At 36.6% G+C, this 20,969-nt stretch overlaps 1 protein-coding gene across 2 annotated transcripts in view; it reads left to right on the top strand.

Annotated features, from left to right (window-relative positions):
• The window catches only part of LOC131032307 (14 kDa zinc-binding protein), a 54,408-nt gene that overhangs the window by 27,611 nt on the left and 5,828 nt on the right, over nucleotides 1-20,969 (top strand). For both annotated transcript variants that reach the window (XM_057963249.2, XM_057963248.2), the window contains 2 exons: nucleotides 8,137-8,223; nucleotides 8,434-8,581. In XM_057963249.2, the coding sequence (XP_057819232.2) occupies nucleotides 8,137-8,223; nucleotides 8,434-8,581 (235 nt within the window). The remainder of the gene's footprint in view (nucleotides 1-8,136; nucleotides 8,224-8,433; nucleotides 8,582-20,969) is intronic.

Below are 20,969 nucleotides of genomic sequence, written 5' to 3'. Positions count from 1 at the left end.
CTAATTCGATGACAAGGGAGGAACAATGGATAAGTGATAAAGAAAGGAACCACATTAGATAAAAGGAACAGCGATTTATATTTTTATAGAAGACTGTAGAAACTTCTGAATATACTACAGTGTTTGGTATATATGAAAAGACAACAGTTCATTAAAAGGGGGTGATGAAGTTGAAACAGCTAACAAACAAATATAAATTAGTACTATTATCGGTAGATATTTATTATACAAAACAGAAGCTAGTGAATCAACGACTTAACAAAATCATGGTTCTAAATCAAGTATAATAAATAGAACCAATAGTTATTATTAAAGTGACCAATGGTAAACATGGCATAGACAAAACCAATAGTTATTGAATTAATTTAAACGAATAATGTATATAATTATTGTCACAAACCGTTGGGTTACAAAAGAAGTAACCTTTCATGAATAGTTACGTGAAAGCTATATAAGGAAAATAGAATCAATTTGAAGTTGGAGGACAGGGTGTGAAAATAATGTTGTGATAATAATTCTAAAAAGGGGGAAACAGTAGTGTGCATATGAGGTGTTGTGTATGGCATAAAGAAAAAGAAGGCAGATCGATAACACAACATGAATTTTGATCAGACTTAAAAATGAAATTAAGATCTTCATTATGAAGAGAATCTAAGAGTTGAAAGGTGTGGCCATACGATTGGGTGACTTATGGTTAAGTCACAACAGATTTGAAAATAAAATATTGCAGATTTATGTAGGACACGTTTTTGAAAAAGAGATACATTCTTCTATAAAATATGAAAACACAGTCATTCTAATAAAAAATATATTACACCAGATTTCGAAAGGGAAGAAGATATGTCTGTTATTTCAGAATTAATAGAAAGCCTATGAGGAGACTTGTTGCAAATTACCAGAGGATATGATGTTCAGGTTGTAGTAAAAATAATGAGAAATCTGGAACAGAGTTAAAGGGATATTGTGGGTATATATTGTGGCAGACTTATTCTGTGCATTACATCGGATTGGAGAAATAATTTGTAGAAGAATTTTATATTGAGATTTGTGGACTTAATAGAAGATTTGGGGAAGATCTTATTTTATTATTAATCTAATCTGAAGGGATCAGTTGAGCAGCAAAAATTCATAACATGGAGGAATATGTTTCAAGTACGCAAACCAGAGAAGCTATCAAGATAAGTTCTGCCTTCTGAACTATTCTTAAAATTTTAAATATTAGAATGAAATGCATTTAGATTTGATAAAATTATATTATTTAAAATATTACAACTCTCACTTTAAGTTAGAATTATTGTCTCGGACTAAATTAGGGTAATTCCTGAAAGGGGTCATTACACCATTGCTTCCTGTGCGTTGTGTAAAGCTTGAAAGAAAGTTTTACCAGCAGCTCTGATAGCTTCCTTGTCTTCAATAGAATTTCTTTCCGGAGTCAATCCTAGAGATCTGATTGTTTTGTCTTCTGATTTTAGTTGTTAGATGAAAGAAGCTGGAATTCCTGTCTCCATCTTTTAACCATTTGAACCCTTGATTTCTGGTGCCAAAAGATTTCCTCCATCCTAAGCACTTTGTTATGTTCCTTCATTAATTATGCCTCCTTTCCATGGAGCTCGGAGGTGAGGCCCTTATCAGCAATCTCCTTTTCAACCCAAAGCACCTCTTGTTCCACCTTTCCCTTGTTCGCAAACAGATCCCCAAAGACATTCTTATTCCAAGACTTGACTTGGAGTTTAACTTCCTTCAATTTCTTGAAGAGGATGTATCTCAGGCATCCCCTGATGTCATTACCCCACCATTCTGTTAACTTCTGTTTGAAATCAGAGGCCTCATACCACATAGCTTCCATCTTGAAGGGGCAACTGCGAGGCTTAGAGGCCTTATCCACTGTCAGGGAAGCTAGCCAATGATCAGACCCGCCAAAGGACACAACCTCAGCAGTGAAGCAATCTGAACTCAGTAACCAATCAGAGCCTATCAAGAATCTATCCAGCCTACTAGCAATGTTAACATCCCCAGACCTTCTGTTGGACCAAGTGAGCCAGCCTTTCTTGGGTTTAATATCAGTGAGGGAAAGATCTTCACAACAACTTCTAAAAGCCTGAGAACCATGTGATCTGAAAGCCATACCACCTCTCTTATCCTCAGGGGAAAGAACTTCATTAAAATCACCCCTCACCAACCAGTGATCGGAACAGTGAGTCAACCTAAAATCTCTGAGATAACTCCACACCTCGTTTTCGTCTCTGACATTATTAGGGCCATAAACATTAGTGACCAAAAATTATCACTGTATCTGGTCATATTGCATCTTAAGCTAATGCTGAAGGCCTTGGTATCCACTTCCGCACCCTCAACAGAAGCCTTGTTCCACACGATAGAAATCCCCCCGGCCGAGCCAAGGGCACTAATGGCCACCCCTTCACAATTTCTCCAAATTCTTGGCATAATATCCATGAAAAACTCTTTAGACACCTTGGTTTCTTGCAGCATAATAATATCAGGGCATTCAATTTCAATAAAACGCTTGAGGTGATGACGCTTCTCCAGGCCATTGAGGCCTCTAATGTTCCAGCTGATGGCTTTCATCAATTCTTAGATTCCGGGAGGTGCCCACCTCCATTTGTTACAAATTGCCTCATAGAAGCCTGGGTGCTGTTTTCAATTTCCTCTAATGCCTTCACCTTGGCCTTGTTGGTTTCCCCTTTCCTGCCCCTGGTGTTGCTGCCTCCCAGATCAGCCTGAATGCCACCTTTACTACTGAACTTCCTAGTTCTTCTTGTGGCAATGGACCACTCATTCTCCTTCTCAGAGTCATCACCCCCTGAAGCCGCAGTTTTACCAATCGGTGATCTTTTACCCCACTCTCCCCTGTTTTCCTTTGGGGACAGATTACCAACAGGAGGGCATGCAGTTGTCTGCTTCTCCCCCGTCCTAGGAAGAGATAGAAGACCCGACACCATCTCTGTGGTCTTTCAGCTGGATCAACACTGCCGGCTGTATCATACTGCTCCACAACATTAATGACCGTCTCTCCCAATGTAGATACCCCAGGTTCCTTGCTCGCCTCACTGCTGACATTTTCCTTGTGTTTACCATTCAGATCAGACCCTGTCGACTTTACAGCTTTACCACATTCATTTAGCTTCCTGTCACAATTTTTAGTGATATGATTATGGCCAACCTGTCCACAGACAAAGCACCTGAGGGGGATACACTCATAATCGATCTGCTGAAGTCTTTCACCCCGAATCGAGCAAAGCTGAGTGGTGTGTTTAAGGGGCTTGCTCAAATCCAACTTGACACATAAGCGTGCATAAGGAGCCGGGATACCTCCGCCATGGGGATCAGATGATTTCAGATACATCCGCAGGGAATTGCCAATTAGCCCAAAGACTTCCTCAGTTTTGAGCTCCATAGGAAGCTTTGGCAAGCGGATCCAAACAGGAGCAGATCGGATTTGTTCCACATAGGGGTCAAAGTTGGGTGCCCACGCCTTTGCATACAGGCCAATATTCCCCATGAATCACAGCCCCCCTTTAGGACTATTTCCCTGTCCAATTTCGTTTGGAAAACAAATTGAACAAACCCAAGTGCCAAAAAGGAGATTTCCGGCACCAGACCAACCCAGGTATGAGACGCACTGTAATGCCCCGCCAGGAACCCTAAAGGAAAACAACACAACTAGGCAACTAAAGGGTGAAATAATTTTTTTTTTGTTAAAGACTAAGTGTATTAACTATAATCATTGCACGTTTAACAACACAGCGGAAGTCAATCATAAGTTTTCCTAAGGGTAACCAACGAAGATTAATTTTCATAGATTATATTAACGCCACAGTTAATCCATTTAATTAAATAAATTGAACTCTTAAGTTTAAAACTACACATACATCCAAATTTCATAATAAAGAAATAAAAGTATTCCAATGTACCCAATTTCCATAAACCATTTAAACATAAGATCAAAATAATAACATTCATTTCACTGACATAATAATATTACAATATCCATAAATACATGGCTTCCAATAATATCACTGGTTACAAGGATCCAATATCAAGGTTACATAAAAGTCTGATACAATGACCACAAGGTCTCAATTGAACAATGATCTCGAACAAGAGCTGGTACATAAACCACGATCCAAGAACACCAGCGAAGCCTTTCCTCGCCTGAAGATACAATCCAGAACATCCGATGGGAAGTGGCACTACCACCCGACCATGTGATCCTGAAATGGAACCACCCCACCATGCTAGGAGATAGTAGAAAACCCTCAAGCAAGCAAAGCAAGACAAGTACAAAAGGACTACAAGACTCTGCAACCATCCATGTAACACAACTCACAAAACATTAGTGACTCTAAGAAGAGAGTGTCATCACATAGCTTGATGGTTACCATGGTACAGCCTCCATAGGTCCCGGCCCCCATACTCGGGTTTCTCCTGGTAACCTCTCCCGAGCCTCCGGTTCCAACTAAGTCTCATGCAGACCCTACCAATCCTTTCGTGAAGACAAGGTGGTAAGTTTGCCATTCCAGGCCTTCTCGTAACATCATGAGCTCTTTACAAGCACTCATCTATGCACAAGGCACATTTATCTTAATTAATATTTAAATTCTACCCACCCCCTAATCAATTATTAGGTTATCACTTTTTAACTAACTTTCGACGGGTTATCCTGTCATCCACTTTGGGCACAACCCCCGCTCGAAAACCACTCTCTCTCTTAGGACACTAACAGGAAATGTTTCTCTCTACGAGAACTCTATGGCGAAACAGGCAACCATAAACAATCCTGACAAACACAGGTGATGGATACACAAATACCAACCCGAGAATGACCATTTGGACAAAGACACACAATGGCTCATATCAAATAGGTTATACAACAACACCTGGTTTAGGAGAAATAATATCATAGGACACAATGACAATTTAATCAAAATTGCAATAAAACTTGACTGAGAACACATTATAGGCAAGATCCTATTACAGACAATCTTTCCTTAAAAACAGTCAAAGCATAAATGACATGCAATTTACAAATTTCCAAATAACAAGAATTTACAACTTTTTAAAAAAAACATTCACTTTGTCATTTGTCCAAAAAGATTTAAAATACAAATAATTCTCCTAATGTATTTTCAACATATTTATTTAAATTAACATTCCAAACTGTAATTAAATAATATTTAAAATAACATTTAAAATATTATAATAACTACCAAAAGAAACATATCTATTATTATATATATATATATATATATAAACTCATATATGAATATACATATATTTATTTATATACATACATATAATAATAATTTTTAATTTATTTAATCCCCTGGGTCCGAAGCCCGAAATAGTGAACATGGTTTAGAATTTAATTTAAAAAGACTAACAAAAAAAAACACTTTTACAATTACCGAAAAGCCCTGTCACGGTAGCCTATGCTACTGCCGGTAGCTAGTACTACCGTCCGGTAGCACTGCTACCGTCCGGTAGCAAGTACTACCGTCCGGTAGCACTGCTACCGTAGGTAGCGGCTACCGCCGGTAGCGGATGCTACCTTGCAGTTTGTTTTATATTTTTTTTTATAATTATTATATATATATATATATATATATATATTTATATATTTTTAAACAGGAAAATAATTAAACAATATTTTTTTTTTAATAATTTCATTTTAATAAAATTTTAACAATAATAACAAAAAACAATATTTTTCCAATAATTCCATTTTAACAAAATTTCAATTCTTTTTTTTTTTTCAAATTTAATTAACCCAAATAAATTTACTGTGCAATTAAATTTATTTTCTTAAGGTAATTAAAACCATTTCTTAGGTAAATACCCTTTCTCCTAAATCGTGCAATTTCCATGCACCATAAAAACTTGGCAAACTTTCTATAATAATTTTCCTAATTTTCACAAAATTACGTTCTTTCCACAAACAAGAAATACACATCAGGCATGAGTTTTCAAACAAAACTCGAATTCACCAGAAGAGAGTTTTGGATTTGACAATTATTTTACGTACACATCAAGCAGAGAAAAATAGAAACATTTTTAATAAAACACAAAACTAAGAATTCATCCAACCTGGTAATAGCTTTCCTTGAAGAATTTTGTAGAAGAGCCCTAATCCCTTCAATATCTTCCAATAAATTTTCTTCACCTAAATTCTTAACCTGTTCCTGTGTGTTCCTATCCGTGTTTCTAAAATAAAGACCTAACCCTTATTTAAACTAAAATTCTAGGTTCAATAGCTTTTTCACAAAAAACCTAAATTTAGAATAATAGTAATTTATTTATTTTATTTTCTAAATTTATCACATGCAATAATTTAAAACATTATTCTTTCATTACTTTTCTCATGCACATTAATTAATTTTCTAAATAAAGAATTAATACAATATTTTAATTCCGATTAATTAATTTTCTAAATAAAGAATTAAAACAATACTTTAATTCCAATTAATCCTTTTATTCATTTATTTAATTATAACTTTAGAATACAATTAATCTAATTTATTTTTAAAATAAAAATATATTTTTAATACCATGCAGCTTAATTTAATAATTCCTTTAATTAACTAAATTTATAATCTCAATGCATAAACAATACAATAATGGGATAATTTCATAAACTTAATTAATTAATTAATTAAATCCACTAAAACACTTAAATTAAACAAATCTCAAGCAATTACCCATAAAAGATAAAATGACAAAATACGAAGACCGAACTAACTGACAAAACAACTAACTGACGACACTCATATGAGTGTAACCGAGTAAAAATAGGGTCAACTACTATCTCCTCCACTTCCATCGGAAAATATAAGGCACGCTCAGACCTGTGAAGCCAGGTGGAGACGATACCCCGTACCTACCCGATACTTGTACTTGCAATATCTTGCATCACCGAACCACACATGCATACATATATATAATATAGAAAACACACCGATGAAGGAGAATCGCGGCGTTCCCTGTCTCACCGAAATGAGTGAAGGAAAATGGACCCCTTGCATCCAATACACTCGCAAACACACAACATATAATTCCACATTGCATAATTAAAGTAAAATGTCAGTACATAGCAATAATACATAAAATGCCATAAATCACAAGTACTGAAATACTGCAAATAAATTATACATCTCATCTCCAAATAAAGCATAATGTCATAAAAATCTGAATAATATGTCATGGTAATGTATCCACTGAAAAACAACCAATAATAAAATATGAGTCTAATGAGTTCAACTAGTAGGGGTACTACACGCGCAGCGCTTGATGCGTTCCATTGTAGGCCAGATACCAATGAACTTCGCAATAATTGCCCTTTTCTTAAGTTTTTCAATACGGGAGTGCAGGAAATGCTCTGGTATAGCAATGTGGACAATATCATCTGAAACAGAAATATTCAAATTGCCAACTGTCAACCTGGCCTCCTTACCCTTGCCATCTGCGGAGAGAAAAGAGTCCTGTTCCAGCAGTAGTTTGCTCATCTCCATGGCATCATTCACTGAACTAGGGTTTACTCCCAAATCTGTCGCATTCTGCTTTTCGCAGTCCCCTGAACCTTTGCTTGGCGCCATGATGAGTACATGAGAATATTCAATAATTTGATATTTAAATCAAATTACATTTTATTCGTAAATTGTATGGGAGCTTTCAGACTCATTTTTTAGCCACCCTTTTTTCATCTGTTTTTGAATATTACCTCTTTTAATCGAAATACATTCTTTTGATATTTCGCTCATATTAGAGATGCCATGGTATACGACATATCGTGTGGAATTGTTCTTGACACTATGAGGCTCAAGTAGTGGAGGTGAATCTGTTGCCATTTTCAGAAGTTCATTCTTGGTTATCTCTACTGATTTTTGCAAGGTTATTGAACGTTTGGGTCTAATGAGTATGTCTCGAATGTATTTTGACGAAGGATTTTGGAATGGAAGTAATGTTTGTTGTTTCAATCTTATCAGGAGGATATATTTTAAGGATTTGGTAATGTAAAATGGTAATGTGACTGGTAAAATGTTGGCATTATGAGAATACCATTTAAATTAAGCCTTAATTCAGAGAGAGCCAAAATTTATTTAGAGTTTCCTCTTTGTGCAGACTCTTCTCTTCTCCAAGAGCCTTAGCAGATGAGGAAGCTGCAGCAAAAGCAGCTGCTACTATTGCAGACACTGGAGCCCCAACCATGTAAGCTTGATTGATTTTTTGGGAGATGTGACTTTGGAGATTGGTTTGATGAATTCTATGATTGATTATTAATGACAATGTTTATAAGGGATTTTTTGTTTTGTTTTGCTGTGATTACTTGGTCACCATGTGATTTTATTTTGCAATGTTAAATTTTCTATAACCTTACAGTTTCTGTTAGATTTAAGGGAGGTGTCATTTGGGTTTCAGATTTGATAAGATTATAAGGAAAGAAATTCCAGCAACTATAGTCTATGAGGATGAGAAAGTATTGGCATTTCGAGATATCAATCCACAGGCACCAGTCCACATTCTCCTGATTCCAAAGAAGCGAGATGGCTTGACCCAGCTTTCCAAGGTGAATTTTAACATCTACCATGTACAATCTTGTAGATAGTAGGAGGTCTAACAGATTCTACGGAGTCGTTGCTTTCAATCAGATTTTTAGCTGAACCTACATTATTATTCACTTTTATTAAAACATGGATCATCTAGGTGCTTCTGTAGATTTGCAAAATTGCTACAAGCCATTGATTTCTGCTGCAGAGAAGACATTGTACAGGCTTTGTCCTGTTATGGAATGATGCTCAATCTCTCCCACTCACCATTGAATTACAATTACATTAAATTTCCAGTCCATATTAGTCAAAGTCAAACTATGTATGACTAGCTACAGCTGTACATGATAGAGTTGAGATCATATTAGAATTTATACTAGCAGGAAAACCTGTAAATGCAATAAAATATTTAAAAACTACCTTGCTCACTCTTGGGTATGAAGAGTTCTCAGTTTACCCAATAAATAAAATGCTACAACTCTCCACTATCAGATGCCTGCAAATAGGGTACTTCACTTGCTCCCTGAGCATTCTCCTTTTTGTGGCAACTGGCTTTACAAATGTGAAAGTCAATCTCCTTTGTATGGAGTCTATGGACTCTTTGATGAGGTTAAAATCTCCCCTTCTATAATTACCAAAAATATGGATATCACCAATGCTTACCTAACTACCTATATATGACCATATAACTTATTTGAGGGTTATTCTAGCCACAAGTTGGTTACATATATTGCCATGTACACTATATGTTAAGGGCATGACAAACTTTGTATTGTAATCACCTTCCTTAAACCAGATGCCCTGTGATTTTTGCTTCTAGAAGGATTCTTCTTGTTTAAGAGGCCCAGTAATTTTGGAAACGAAAAAAAAAATCTTCTCTCCATTTCTCTTGTGAAGCAGGCACCTCAAATCTGGACATGAAATGGTTCTAAGTGAAAAGTGAAAGAAGCATCTCAAATCTGGACATGTAGCAGTTTAAACATTTTAGTTGTGTCTTAAGATCTTTGGTTAATGTTACTACAAACTTTCTGACTGTATCTTTCAACTTCTTTAAAAACTTCAAAGCTACCCTGCTGATTCATGTATAATATTCCCTGATATTGTTCCTTTACAGAATTCTTTCATTCGATGTTTAACTATATGGGTGTTGTCTTCACATGTTCTCAAACATGAAGTCTAATCGTCTAGATCCCATGTAACATATATTTATGGCTGGATGAGACAGAGGTATGAAAGAATGTGTCTGTTAAGTTGTGAAAAAATGCTGATATGAAATGTTTCTTGGATATACGACATCTGTCTTTTCTGCTATATGCTTATTTCCTTATAAGTGAGTGGACCAGGTATAACAACCTTGACAGAACTCTAGGTCCATCATTTCAAAAACTCAAATAAGAGCAGCTATTATTTTTGGCGGTCTTGCATAAATCTGATATTGCATTCAAAAAATTGGGTCATTCTGGTGCCTTGTGTTGAAGTATCAACTTATCACAAGAGAGGGGTAGTTAGAATTTGTAGAACTTGGTGCTTTTCGAAGTGCTCTAGAGTTGTAGGGTTCTCTTCTCCCTCCCTATGTTGTCCTGATGTATGTGTTGTCTTCAGTTTCATTTCATATTTTCCATAGAGATTATGCCTATAACTTTGTTATTTTTGCTGGACATTTCTGCACATTTTACCTACCATGTGGGATTGTCTTCAGCACATGTTAACCTCTCTTTTTTTTGAGGTGTTGAGAGTTGACATCAAAAGCTTTTTATGAAACTCAATAAATGTAGGTTACGATGAAATGTTTTTCGCAGAGTTTTATCATTTATCTTTTCGAGTTGATAAGGACTTTCAAAGATCAAAATTACTCTTGAAAAAACAATTACAAACATAATTACTAAAGATATTTCTGATTAGAAAGGTCATTCAAAATGCAAGTTGAGAGCATGTCTTTTGGCACACCTGATACCAAATGACTTCAAACAAACTCTAGATGCCAATCTCTCTCGGATCTTCTTCATTTATAGGATGTATAAAGTGAGATCAATAGAGGACAGAAATGCTAAAGCAACAGCTCTGAGAAAGTAAAGGTAATGGCAGACAGATTATGTGCAAGATTCTCATTAGGAATAGTGAACTAGTACAATAATATGATTTTAGTGCAGGGTCAACAGGGTGCAAGATTCCTAGGCCCTTTTGTACAAGCAGCACTAGTAACACAGGCTAGTGGTATTCGACTCCTTGTCCTTCCTGTCACAGCAACAGCAACACACACTAGTGGTTTCAATCAGAATCATGTGTAAGGAAAGAAAAGTTAATATGATGATATATGCCTCCATGTATGTGGCCCCATTTCAATCTTTGCTGTCTTGGCATGCTAGATGACTTTTCATGTTCTTTAGGACCACATGTGCTTCCCAATTCCAATCAAGAGAATATGATTGAATTCTAATCATTAAAGATTACAGTAATCTAGACTCTTAAGAGATTCAGAGTTCATCACATATCTGATGAGAAAAAACAGGTTTAAGCTTATTATAGAAACCATGCATTTCTAGATCCAATCTACCTCCAATCTTGTCATCAGGGTTTTCAAAAGGGGGACAATCAAAATACAAACTATTTACAATACCTAGAGAAGACAAAATTTAACAATCTTTTTCAGGTCTTCAATATTCTACGACATGTCTGAAATTCTTCTGAAAACAAGGCAAAAGAAAACTTTTTCCCTACGTTAACCCCCCGAGTTTCTGGGACAGGGACGATAGGGGACAAGGGGACAAGGTTCTGGGATAGTGATTTTGTTTTGCCAATTTTGGGGACGACTATATAAAATATAGGGAAAATTTAAAATATACAGGGAAACTTTAAATGGTCATATGAAAACATGGATAAAGCATGCATATATGCATTATATTCATACGAAAACATGGATATAGCATGCATGTGAAAACATTATAGAACCTTAAGTTTGACATACAACATTTGTGTTCACTTGGAAATTAGAATTCATTGTCAATATGCATGTGATATTAAAAAAATAACATACAAAATGCTCAAAAGCTACACGGCTGCCATATAGTTTCATTTTCAAAATACAAAAAAGCAAAGTGCATTGCTGCCCCTAATATGCATCTCCTAACACTGCATCAAAATCAAAGTCCTCCTTTGAGCCTCTGCCATTGTCATGTTCCATGTCCACCTCATCCAATGGAATCTCAACCAATCCCCTTGGTGTCTCCTCATCAACCTGGGCCATGTCTTCAGGATAAACATCCCACTGCAAAGTTAGAGTTTGTCAATACTCTTGGAGTCTGACGATCCTGAAGTTGAAGAGCACTATGAACAACTACTAGCTTCTCCGTTCGTCTAGAGGTAAGTCTATTCCTTTTGATAGAGTGGATAAAGCCATATGTGGACCAATTCCTCTATGTAGTAGAGGAATTGATAACCTGTGAAAGGAAGTGAGTGGCAAACAACTTCAATTGTGGTGTATCCCTCCCGTGTGATGTCCACCATCCAGTAGGGCCTCTTTGAGCTAATATAACTCTATCCAACCTCGCCTATGGTCTATTCAATGTACGACCACAAAGATTTGTAAGTCAAGGAATTGTGTGCAAAGTATGGAAGCCTCTTGCTCTAGATACATCTTATAAATGGCCTGCGTGAACTCATATAAAACTTCTTCATCAACACATGGAGGCACCCTTCCATCCCTTGGTGCATACCATTTGGGATTTAGAGCATAGGCTGCCATATGAAGTAGGGTGTTCATTGTGTTCCACCTTGCGTCACAATGGGCCTAATATGTTGCTCATATAACCCCAAAGTAAGATCCTTAGCCAATATTGTTTGCTTTATCTTCCCAAGCATACTATCAAATGCCTCATAAGTTTCTCTCCAAGACTAGGAGAGTCTGTATAAGCATATCTAATGACATCTACAATAGTTGAGATAAAAGAGAAAATATATCTGTAAAATCAAAATGCAAACAAAAAGTTCAAAATATTAAAATCAGAAATTTAATATGAAAATCAGCAATCTAATATTTAAGTTTTAATAAAATCAGCAATTTCTGACTTCATAGTGGACCACCATCTCTTATCAAGGATCTTTTGTTTGATGGATTTTCCTTGAGTAGAGCTTGAATTAGGCCATCTAGTCCACTCGGGATTCACCATCATAATTGTAGAGGCTCATGTACCTTAAGTATCCTCTTCAACAAGATGAAGTAAGTGGCATATCTATATTCATTAAAAAATTAAAAACAATATAAGGCTCGATATAGTGGCACATCCCTGCAATGTCCTCGGGACGGGGACGGGGGATTTAGGCTTGAGGACACGTCCCCCGATAACGTAGCTTGTTCCTGAATTGAATAGAAACAAGGGCTTCAGTTAGATCAAATAAGTTTAAAATGTAAAAATCATATCTTTTGGCATGATATTCTCAGCAGTCACTTATTGTGCTTCAAATCATATGGAGCCACCAATTGCATACCAACTATCAATTAGTACTCTAAGTACCAAAATTTCTAACTTGAAAGCTTCTCAAAGATCAATGGTAATAACTAACAACTACTGCAAATATGAAATCCTTTGTCCAACAATCTGGTAAAGAGTTATTTATCTCCTTTTACCCATTCTATATCAAACTTGTAACTTTGGAATTCAAAGTACCATCTAGCATTTCTTCCTCAAGCAAGGTCTTTATTTGGCTTTTTCTTCAAAAGATTCTTTATAGCTTGGCTATCAGTTGTAATTGTGAAGTGTTTTGGTTTCAAGAAAATATTGAATTTCTTGAGTCCCCTTGTAACAACTAAAATCTATATTTCATATATGTGTATTTTTTTTCACTTTGGGATCCCAAATCTATAGCCACATATTTCTTTCTTGCCATCCAAGTATTCCAATGTCAGAACCCTAGCCGTGTGCCATTAGAAGCATCTGTGCACAAGATGATTGTTATACCTAGTTGCAGAATCTATAGAACAGTGAGCTGCCTAACAATTGTGTTTGATTGCTTTTATGGCTTGAGTGGATTTAGCATCCCATTCTAGTCCACCCCGTCCAAGATGTCTTTGCAAATGTGCTCTGGCTTTTGCCAAGTCAACAAAGAATGAAGACATACGATTCAGACATCCTAAAATTCTTTGATTTGTTTTCTATCTCAGAGGCTGTCAAGGAATTCTGGAATTCATATGAAAAGTTGTTGTTGTAGCCTTACTTTTCCTCTATATGGATTCAGCCCAGAAAATCAATATCAGTGCAGCCAATTGCCATTTTCACAGAAGGATAAATTCTGTTCTTTTTAATAGCAACAGACAACTGATCAAGATGTTGTGAATATTCTTCCACAAAATTAGAAAAATACAGGAATATCATAAATATAGACCATACAGAACTGTTTTAAATGTCATAAAACATTATCAATTTTTCTCTGGAAATGTGCAAGTGTAGTGCTAAAGCCAAAAGGCATGACAGTGGTATTCCTGTAAAGACCGTAAGGTTTGTATGATCTAAAACTGTGTTATTCTGAACCAGTAATTAGAAATTCAGGAATATATTTGGTATTGAACCGATATAGAATTTTCTTTACAACGGCAATTTAAGCTTTCAGATTACATAGAACTCAATATAGAATTCGAACAGCAACACACAGCAGAGGATAACTCTTGAGGGTTTCGTCTCAAGACCATATAGAGCTCAAACAGCATCACATAGCAGCAGTGGTGCTCTTGGGGGTTCTGTCCCAAGACCCAAATTGTGCACAAAGGCAGACCAAAATATTCAGCATATCAAAACAACAAAGCAGAGTCCTCAATCTATACCCACTTGGGGTGGTACATTAACTTGTAGTGCAAGGCAAGTAAACAATCTGATTGTCTTCGACGAAGGGATGCCGGTTTGTAAAGAGGTAAACCACAGTTAGCAGCGAGTTGGCTGAAGTTTTTAGAAGCTTCTAGTTTACAAATAGTGGCAGACAGTTGGCACATAGTTGCCAAAGCAAATCTGATTTGGCCCCCTTCAAGAAGTTGGTAGAAGACACAAAACAAAACAAAACAAAATCTGATTTTCTTCAAGAAGCTTCAAGAAGTCAGTTGTCACTACAAAACAAAATTTGATTGGTTGTCACAAAAAAACAAAATCTGATTTTTCTGCTAAAGGACAAGAATGCACAGTTGGCAAATAGCACTGCTATCCAGCCCTGGTGGCCCCATTTCATGGTTTCATCACAGTCCTCCCGTCCCCTAATTGCTTGACCTCAACCAATTTCAGATTGGGGTGTTCAAAGATTTCAATTCCTTCCCAGGTCGCATCCTCAGGTGGTAATTTCTTCCACTTGATCAAGTATTCTGGGATAACCTTGTTACGTAATCTCTTCTCCCTTACATTCAAAACACATTCGGGTTCAAGGATCAATTTTCCTTCATAGTTCAGTGGAGGGAGCTCCATGGACGGGTTGATCTGTTGTTAGAGGGCTTTCTTTAAGCATGAAACATGGAAAGTATTGTGAATCCTGTTGTCCGATGGTAATCCCAACTCGTAAGTAACCTGTCCCATCTTTTTAATCACTCGATAAGGACCATAAAAGTGTGGTTTTAACTTCTCTTTTCCGGTTCCCTTTATAAAAAAAGTCTAAAAGTCTGTAATCTCACAAACACCAAATCACCCTCTTCAAATGCTCTTTTGTTCAATGTCTATCTGCATACAACTTCTGCTGACTTTGGGCTTGTCGCAAGTTCTCTTTGAGGGCTTCCAGAATATCCTTGCTTTGCTGAATCAAATCCTTAGCACTAGGTACTCTAATTAAGAGAGTATTTCTGGATTCGATTGTGTGAAAGATTTTTGCATCAACGTTTCGGATCACACTCCGTGATCCATCATCAGGATGAAGAGAGTCAAATAAGATGGAAAGTTGCAGACTTGGAATAAATAGGAAAGGATTGGAGAAGGGTGCACGAATAATGAAAAAACCAAGAAGGTCAAACCTAAACAAGAGGAAATAAAATAAAAACGAAGGAAAGAGAGAATAAAGAAAGAGAGAAATAAAAACCAAATTAAAACCAAAATATATATGTACATATACATACATACATACATACATATATATATATATATAAAGGCGAGGGAACAAATAAATAAGAAGATAAATAAAAAAAAGGGGGACAACAATAAAAAAGAACAAGCACACAAAAAAAGGGGTTGATATATAAATAAATATAAAGAAAACTCCCACACACACAAACAAAGGAAAGACAAGACCTCAGGTAAAAAATAGACGGGGAACTAGAAACCGGAACTCAAGAAGCAAACAACCAAGCATATATGTTTATATATATAAACATATGTACTATATATATATATATATATAATACATATGTTTAGGTATATATATATATTTATATATATAAATATATAATACATATGTTTATGTATATATATAATATATATATATCATAAATATATATATAAGAAAATATATATTTTATATATATATACATAAACATATATATATATAAGAAAATACACACCCATATATATACACATATAAGTGTGTATATATATATGTATGAATATATATAAGGAGAATCAGATCCACAAAATAAGTTGCATCATAGCTGTACAATGCTTTAAAGGGGGACATCCTAATCGACATATGGCAAGTTGTATTGTTGCAGTATTCCCCAAGATATAGCCATCAATCTTGAACATAAAGTCCTCCAAGAACTTTTTAGAAGATAAGGCCAACTTCAAAATTGGGGACATTACAGTCCTCCCGGCTCAAACATTGATTGTCCTAAAGCAATTCTCTGCTGCTCCACCTGGATCCCAAACTAACCAGATAAAAAAAAAACAATGTACCATTCTGCTGCTCCACTCTGATGCACCCAGCTGTGGTGAAATTTACAACTTTGCCATCTTCAAGCATTCCCACTAACAAGGTGCTCATTGGATCCCAAATCGTCACATTCTCACACCAACAAAAAGTGGAGGGGTAGATGCCTATTATCATGCCATCAACGTTTAGTGAACATCGACATCTGTATGAGTTCCCAAGGGTATGGTTAATGATCATCCTAAGTGCAAACTCAATTATGTCAATACACCATGTGCTGCTGTTATAAACCAAGACAGCATCTATCTGACTGAGATCCTCACTCCATGTAAAACAATGAGTACCTCCCATGACAAGGGATGATGGATGTTCATCAATAAGCTAACCTCAAAAAAGAGAAAGATGATACAATCCTCTCCAACTCCAAATAGCTGTTATCCCCAAAAGACAACTTGACATCTTTGTGGTTAACAATACATAACAGCTGCCTAATGCCAATGTGTGGACTACAACCCAACAAATTAGGATTGAAGTGCTTCTTTGTATGTGTACTTCAATATACCTTGCATTAAAGCTCAGCTGAGACTTATCCACCGAAAGTAAAAGCCACATAATATGAAGAACATTGATTGTGCTTTCCTCATACTCTGAAAATTGAGCATCTCCATCAATGGTCTTCCCAAGAGAATCCACATGCTTAAGCAAAGCTGAATCAGCAATACCATCCATGTACACCACTACATAGGCTGGTCCAAAAGATAAATGCTCTACCATGTGTGCCCCCAAAAGAAATAACTCCTCAAACTTGCCACGGGTGATCAAAGGCCTAACCAAGTCCAATTCACTTATGTCTCCCTCTACATGTGTAGGTCTAACATTAGTGGCTGATCCTCCCAATGTGCGCTCCACTTTCCCATCTTCTCTTATGATTTGAGCTTTCAATGGATTCTCTAAAAGAGGAAACTTACGAATCTTATGATGCAAAGTAGAGATCACAGTAAAATTTCCTGGATCATACCTCTTTGCTTGTTCACACACATGATGTTCTTCTTGCTTCCTCATCCTGAGGAGCTCATCATTTGTATGGTCCATGTTTTTTTACTAGAAGGAATAGTGAACGAAGATAAATTTCTCTTCGTTGCCCTGCTTGATCTATATGGTTTCAGCATTTATTGACATCTTGTAAGCACTGTCTTGTTTGGTCAGCCAGCCACTTTGCATCCCTTGCTTGTTGTAGCTCTCCTTCACACATACTTTGTGTCTTTTTTACATCTTCCATGCTGGAATGTACAAACTTGGACCTCTTGTGCCTTGGATCCATAACCAATGCCTCATGTTTGACTCTCAAATCTTGAGTACCAACATTGGAAGTTTCTGTAGCAGTAACATCTTCATGTATACGGGCTACCAATTCATGATTCTGTAAAAAATAAGGAGCTGTTATTCCCAATCGGTAAATCAGCCTTTTTCTCATGCCTTTGTTTGATGCCATCATGGATCTTGAGTGGATGGTCATCAACAGGTGCTGATGCAAGAGAGATCTCTAACTGAAAGTTACATGCTTCAAGCTTAATTTGAGCCTTCAACCTCTTAGCTGTCTTGTTCATAGGTGTGCCACTGATTTTTGGCTGTCACATAGTGTGTGCCACACCAAAGACCACCCTCCACAAGGTTGTCAACTATCCCGACTGGAAGACTGCTGTCAACAATCTTTAAATCAGAATTTTCTGAGTTTAGGACAACATCATGTCTAATCAAGAGATCACCCTCTTCACAGGTAGATGTCAAAACACAACTAAATCTCTTCCATGCCGAATCAAAGATAATTTCTTCCCCAAAGATCTTCATTGCAACTTTTTCACAGGGAGGTTGCTCCATAACAAAAACTGGTCCAACATAAGCATCCCTATAAAAATTACACGTATCTTCTTCATGCTTGCAAACTGAATCCCCTTCTCTATGGAGACCCTCCATTACTTGCTCAATTTCTACCATTCTTGCATAATCTTCCTCCTTAGGTGAGGCTACAAAAGATAGTTCTCCTTCAAGGCCTTTATGTCTCCTTTGAGCTTCCCAATAATTTGGCATTATCTTATGAGTATCAACAATGTGAGTTAGAGACGCAATGCTCATGTCTTCGTTTAACCCCAATTGTCCTTCCAAGTGATATGAATATTAAACTCTAATGTCTTCAAACGGAAACCTATATTCTGATTCGCCTTCATTATCAGACCATTCCAACTCAGCTCCCTTCATATCATTTCTTCTACCAAACTTATGTTTTGTAGTTAGGCCATCATCACACTCAATTAAATGCTGATACCTCATGCCCTTCTTCAAATGCTGATAAGAAATCAAACTGTGAGCACTCTGAATTTCTCTCTTTTACCCCATGCTTATCAATCCACTCTTTAATGTCCTCCATGCAAGGATCATATGATAACAAAGGACTGCTAATTAAACTCAAAAAATTAGAATCATGTTCCTTCCTCTTCAAGATGTCATTGTTGTCCTTTATTACATCTATCTCTAGGGTAAGTTGCTTCTTCATAAGAGCTGTTCTATGGGGTAGGCCTAACTGGAAGTCACATATTCTCCTGACTACCTTAGCTGTTAAGTTTCTTACCTCCGACCAAGTCCATGATGTAATTGTCCATAACAAACCAAACATTATCAAACTGTAGGACCTTCTTATTAGGCAATCTCTTAGTCTCCACAATCAGCTCATTAAGACAACATACCTCATATGCTCTTGGCATGCTGGGCATGTAGCAAAGAAAATCAGTCTCACTACATGACCAAAATTTTGTATTGCTCTCATATACATGAACATTATCACTATCCAAATGACAAGTTGATTCCTTACCAATGAGTTGTAGAGTTGGTTCATGAAATGGAACATTAGTAGGATTCATACCTCCCCATAAGTGATCAGTCAATGCTGGTTTGGCCCATTCCAGGAAAGCATTTTCTTCAACCTTGTGGTCATCATGCCGACTTATGTATTCTACACTTGTAGGTACCATAGTTGATTCATACTTGAACATATCCTCGTATGGGTGATTGTTATCTTTCCCATGATCATTTGTATACTGCACCTTACAAAGAAGGGATCCCTCTTTATTCTCCTTTCTCTCTTCAATAGTGGCTTTTAAGTTTTCATCTTTCAAGGTTGATCTAGTTGGCTTCAACTCTTTATTCTTACCATCCATTTCGATTTCTCTTTCGATCTTGTCTTTAAGACAACACTCTAATTCCATACTTGTTTCTTCTTTCCTTTTCCTAATATAGTATTTTGTCAAAAGTTTCGGTGGTTTTGACATCCTCAGGTTCACTCAAGTATTCTTCAAAAGTTCTGAGAACCTTCTCATTCACAGTTATAATAAGGCTTGGCAAACTATGATATTCTTGAAATGTTAATAAATCCTTCATCCTTAGATATCTGTTATACCATTCGGTGATTTTAGAAACTGCAATTTCATTATCCCTTTCTTCCATCTCAGTACTCATACTTAGCACCCCATAGGCTGGCAGAATACTTAGCTTTGATACCACTGTAAAGACCTTAAGGTTTGTATGATCTAAAACTGTGTTATTCTGAACCAGTAACTGGAAATTCAGGAATATATTTGTTATTGAACTAATATAGAATTTTCTTTACAACAGCAATTTAAGCTTTCAGAGGGTAACTCTTGAGTGTTTTGTCTCAAGACCATATAGAGCTCGAACAGAAACACACAGCAGCAGTGGTGCTCTTGGGGGTTCTGTCCCAAGACCCAAATCGTGCACAAAGGCAGACCAAAATATTCAGCATACCAAAACAACAAAGCAGAGTCCTCAATATATACCTACTTGGGGTTGTATATTAACTTGTAGTGCAAGGCAAGTAAACAATCTGATTGCCTTCGATGAAGGAATGCTAGTCTGTAAAGAGGCAACCATAGTTAGCAGCGAGTTGGCTGAAGTTGGTAGAAGCTTCTAGTTTACAAATAGTGGCAGACAGTCGGTACATAGTTGGCACAGCCCCTTTCAAGAAGTTGGTAGAAGACACGAAACAAAACAAAACAAAATCTGATTTTCTTTAAGAAGCTTTAAGAAGTCTGTTGTCACTGCAAAACAAAATCTGTTTTTTCTGCACGGTTGGCAGCCAGCACTGCCGTCCAGGCCAGGTGGCCCCATTTCACGGGTTCATCACATCCTTTTTGTAGGCTTTCTTTTAGGTCCCATTTATAGTCACATGAGTGTTGGAGCCGTCTTATTGATGTGATTAATTTGTGGTGGAGGGACTTGCAAGGTATGATCTGAGGCAACCCTGGCGAGCCCCTGCACCCCACTCACATACATGCAAGTCTTACACATACACTCAGTGAATCTACCAGGGCAGCACTTAAAAAATACTCAAACATTTAAATAAATATAATTATTTCTTACCCTAATCTGCAACTAACACGTTAGTGCATTCCTATGATCATCATCCCCCTTGAAAAAAACGCCTTTTCATCATTTGAGGAGATAACTGTCATGAAGTACAATTTCAGTATCAGACATCTATAAAACCCTTTGGTTTTCAGTTCATCTGTTACC

The sequence above is a fragment of the Cryptomeria japonica genome, chromosome 8, assembly GCF_030272615.1.
Source record: "Cryptomeria japonica chromosome 8, Sugi_1.0, whole genome shotgun sequence".
Taxonomy (NCBI): domain Eukaryota; kingdom Viridiplantae; phylum Streptophyta; class Pinopsida; order Cupressales; family Cupressaceae; genus Cryptomeria; species Cryptomeria japonica.
The sequence above is the reverse complement of the archived record's forward strand: the minus strand, read 5'-3'. Positions and strand labels throughout refer to the sequence as shown.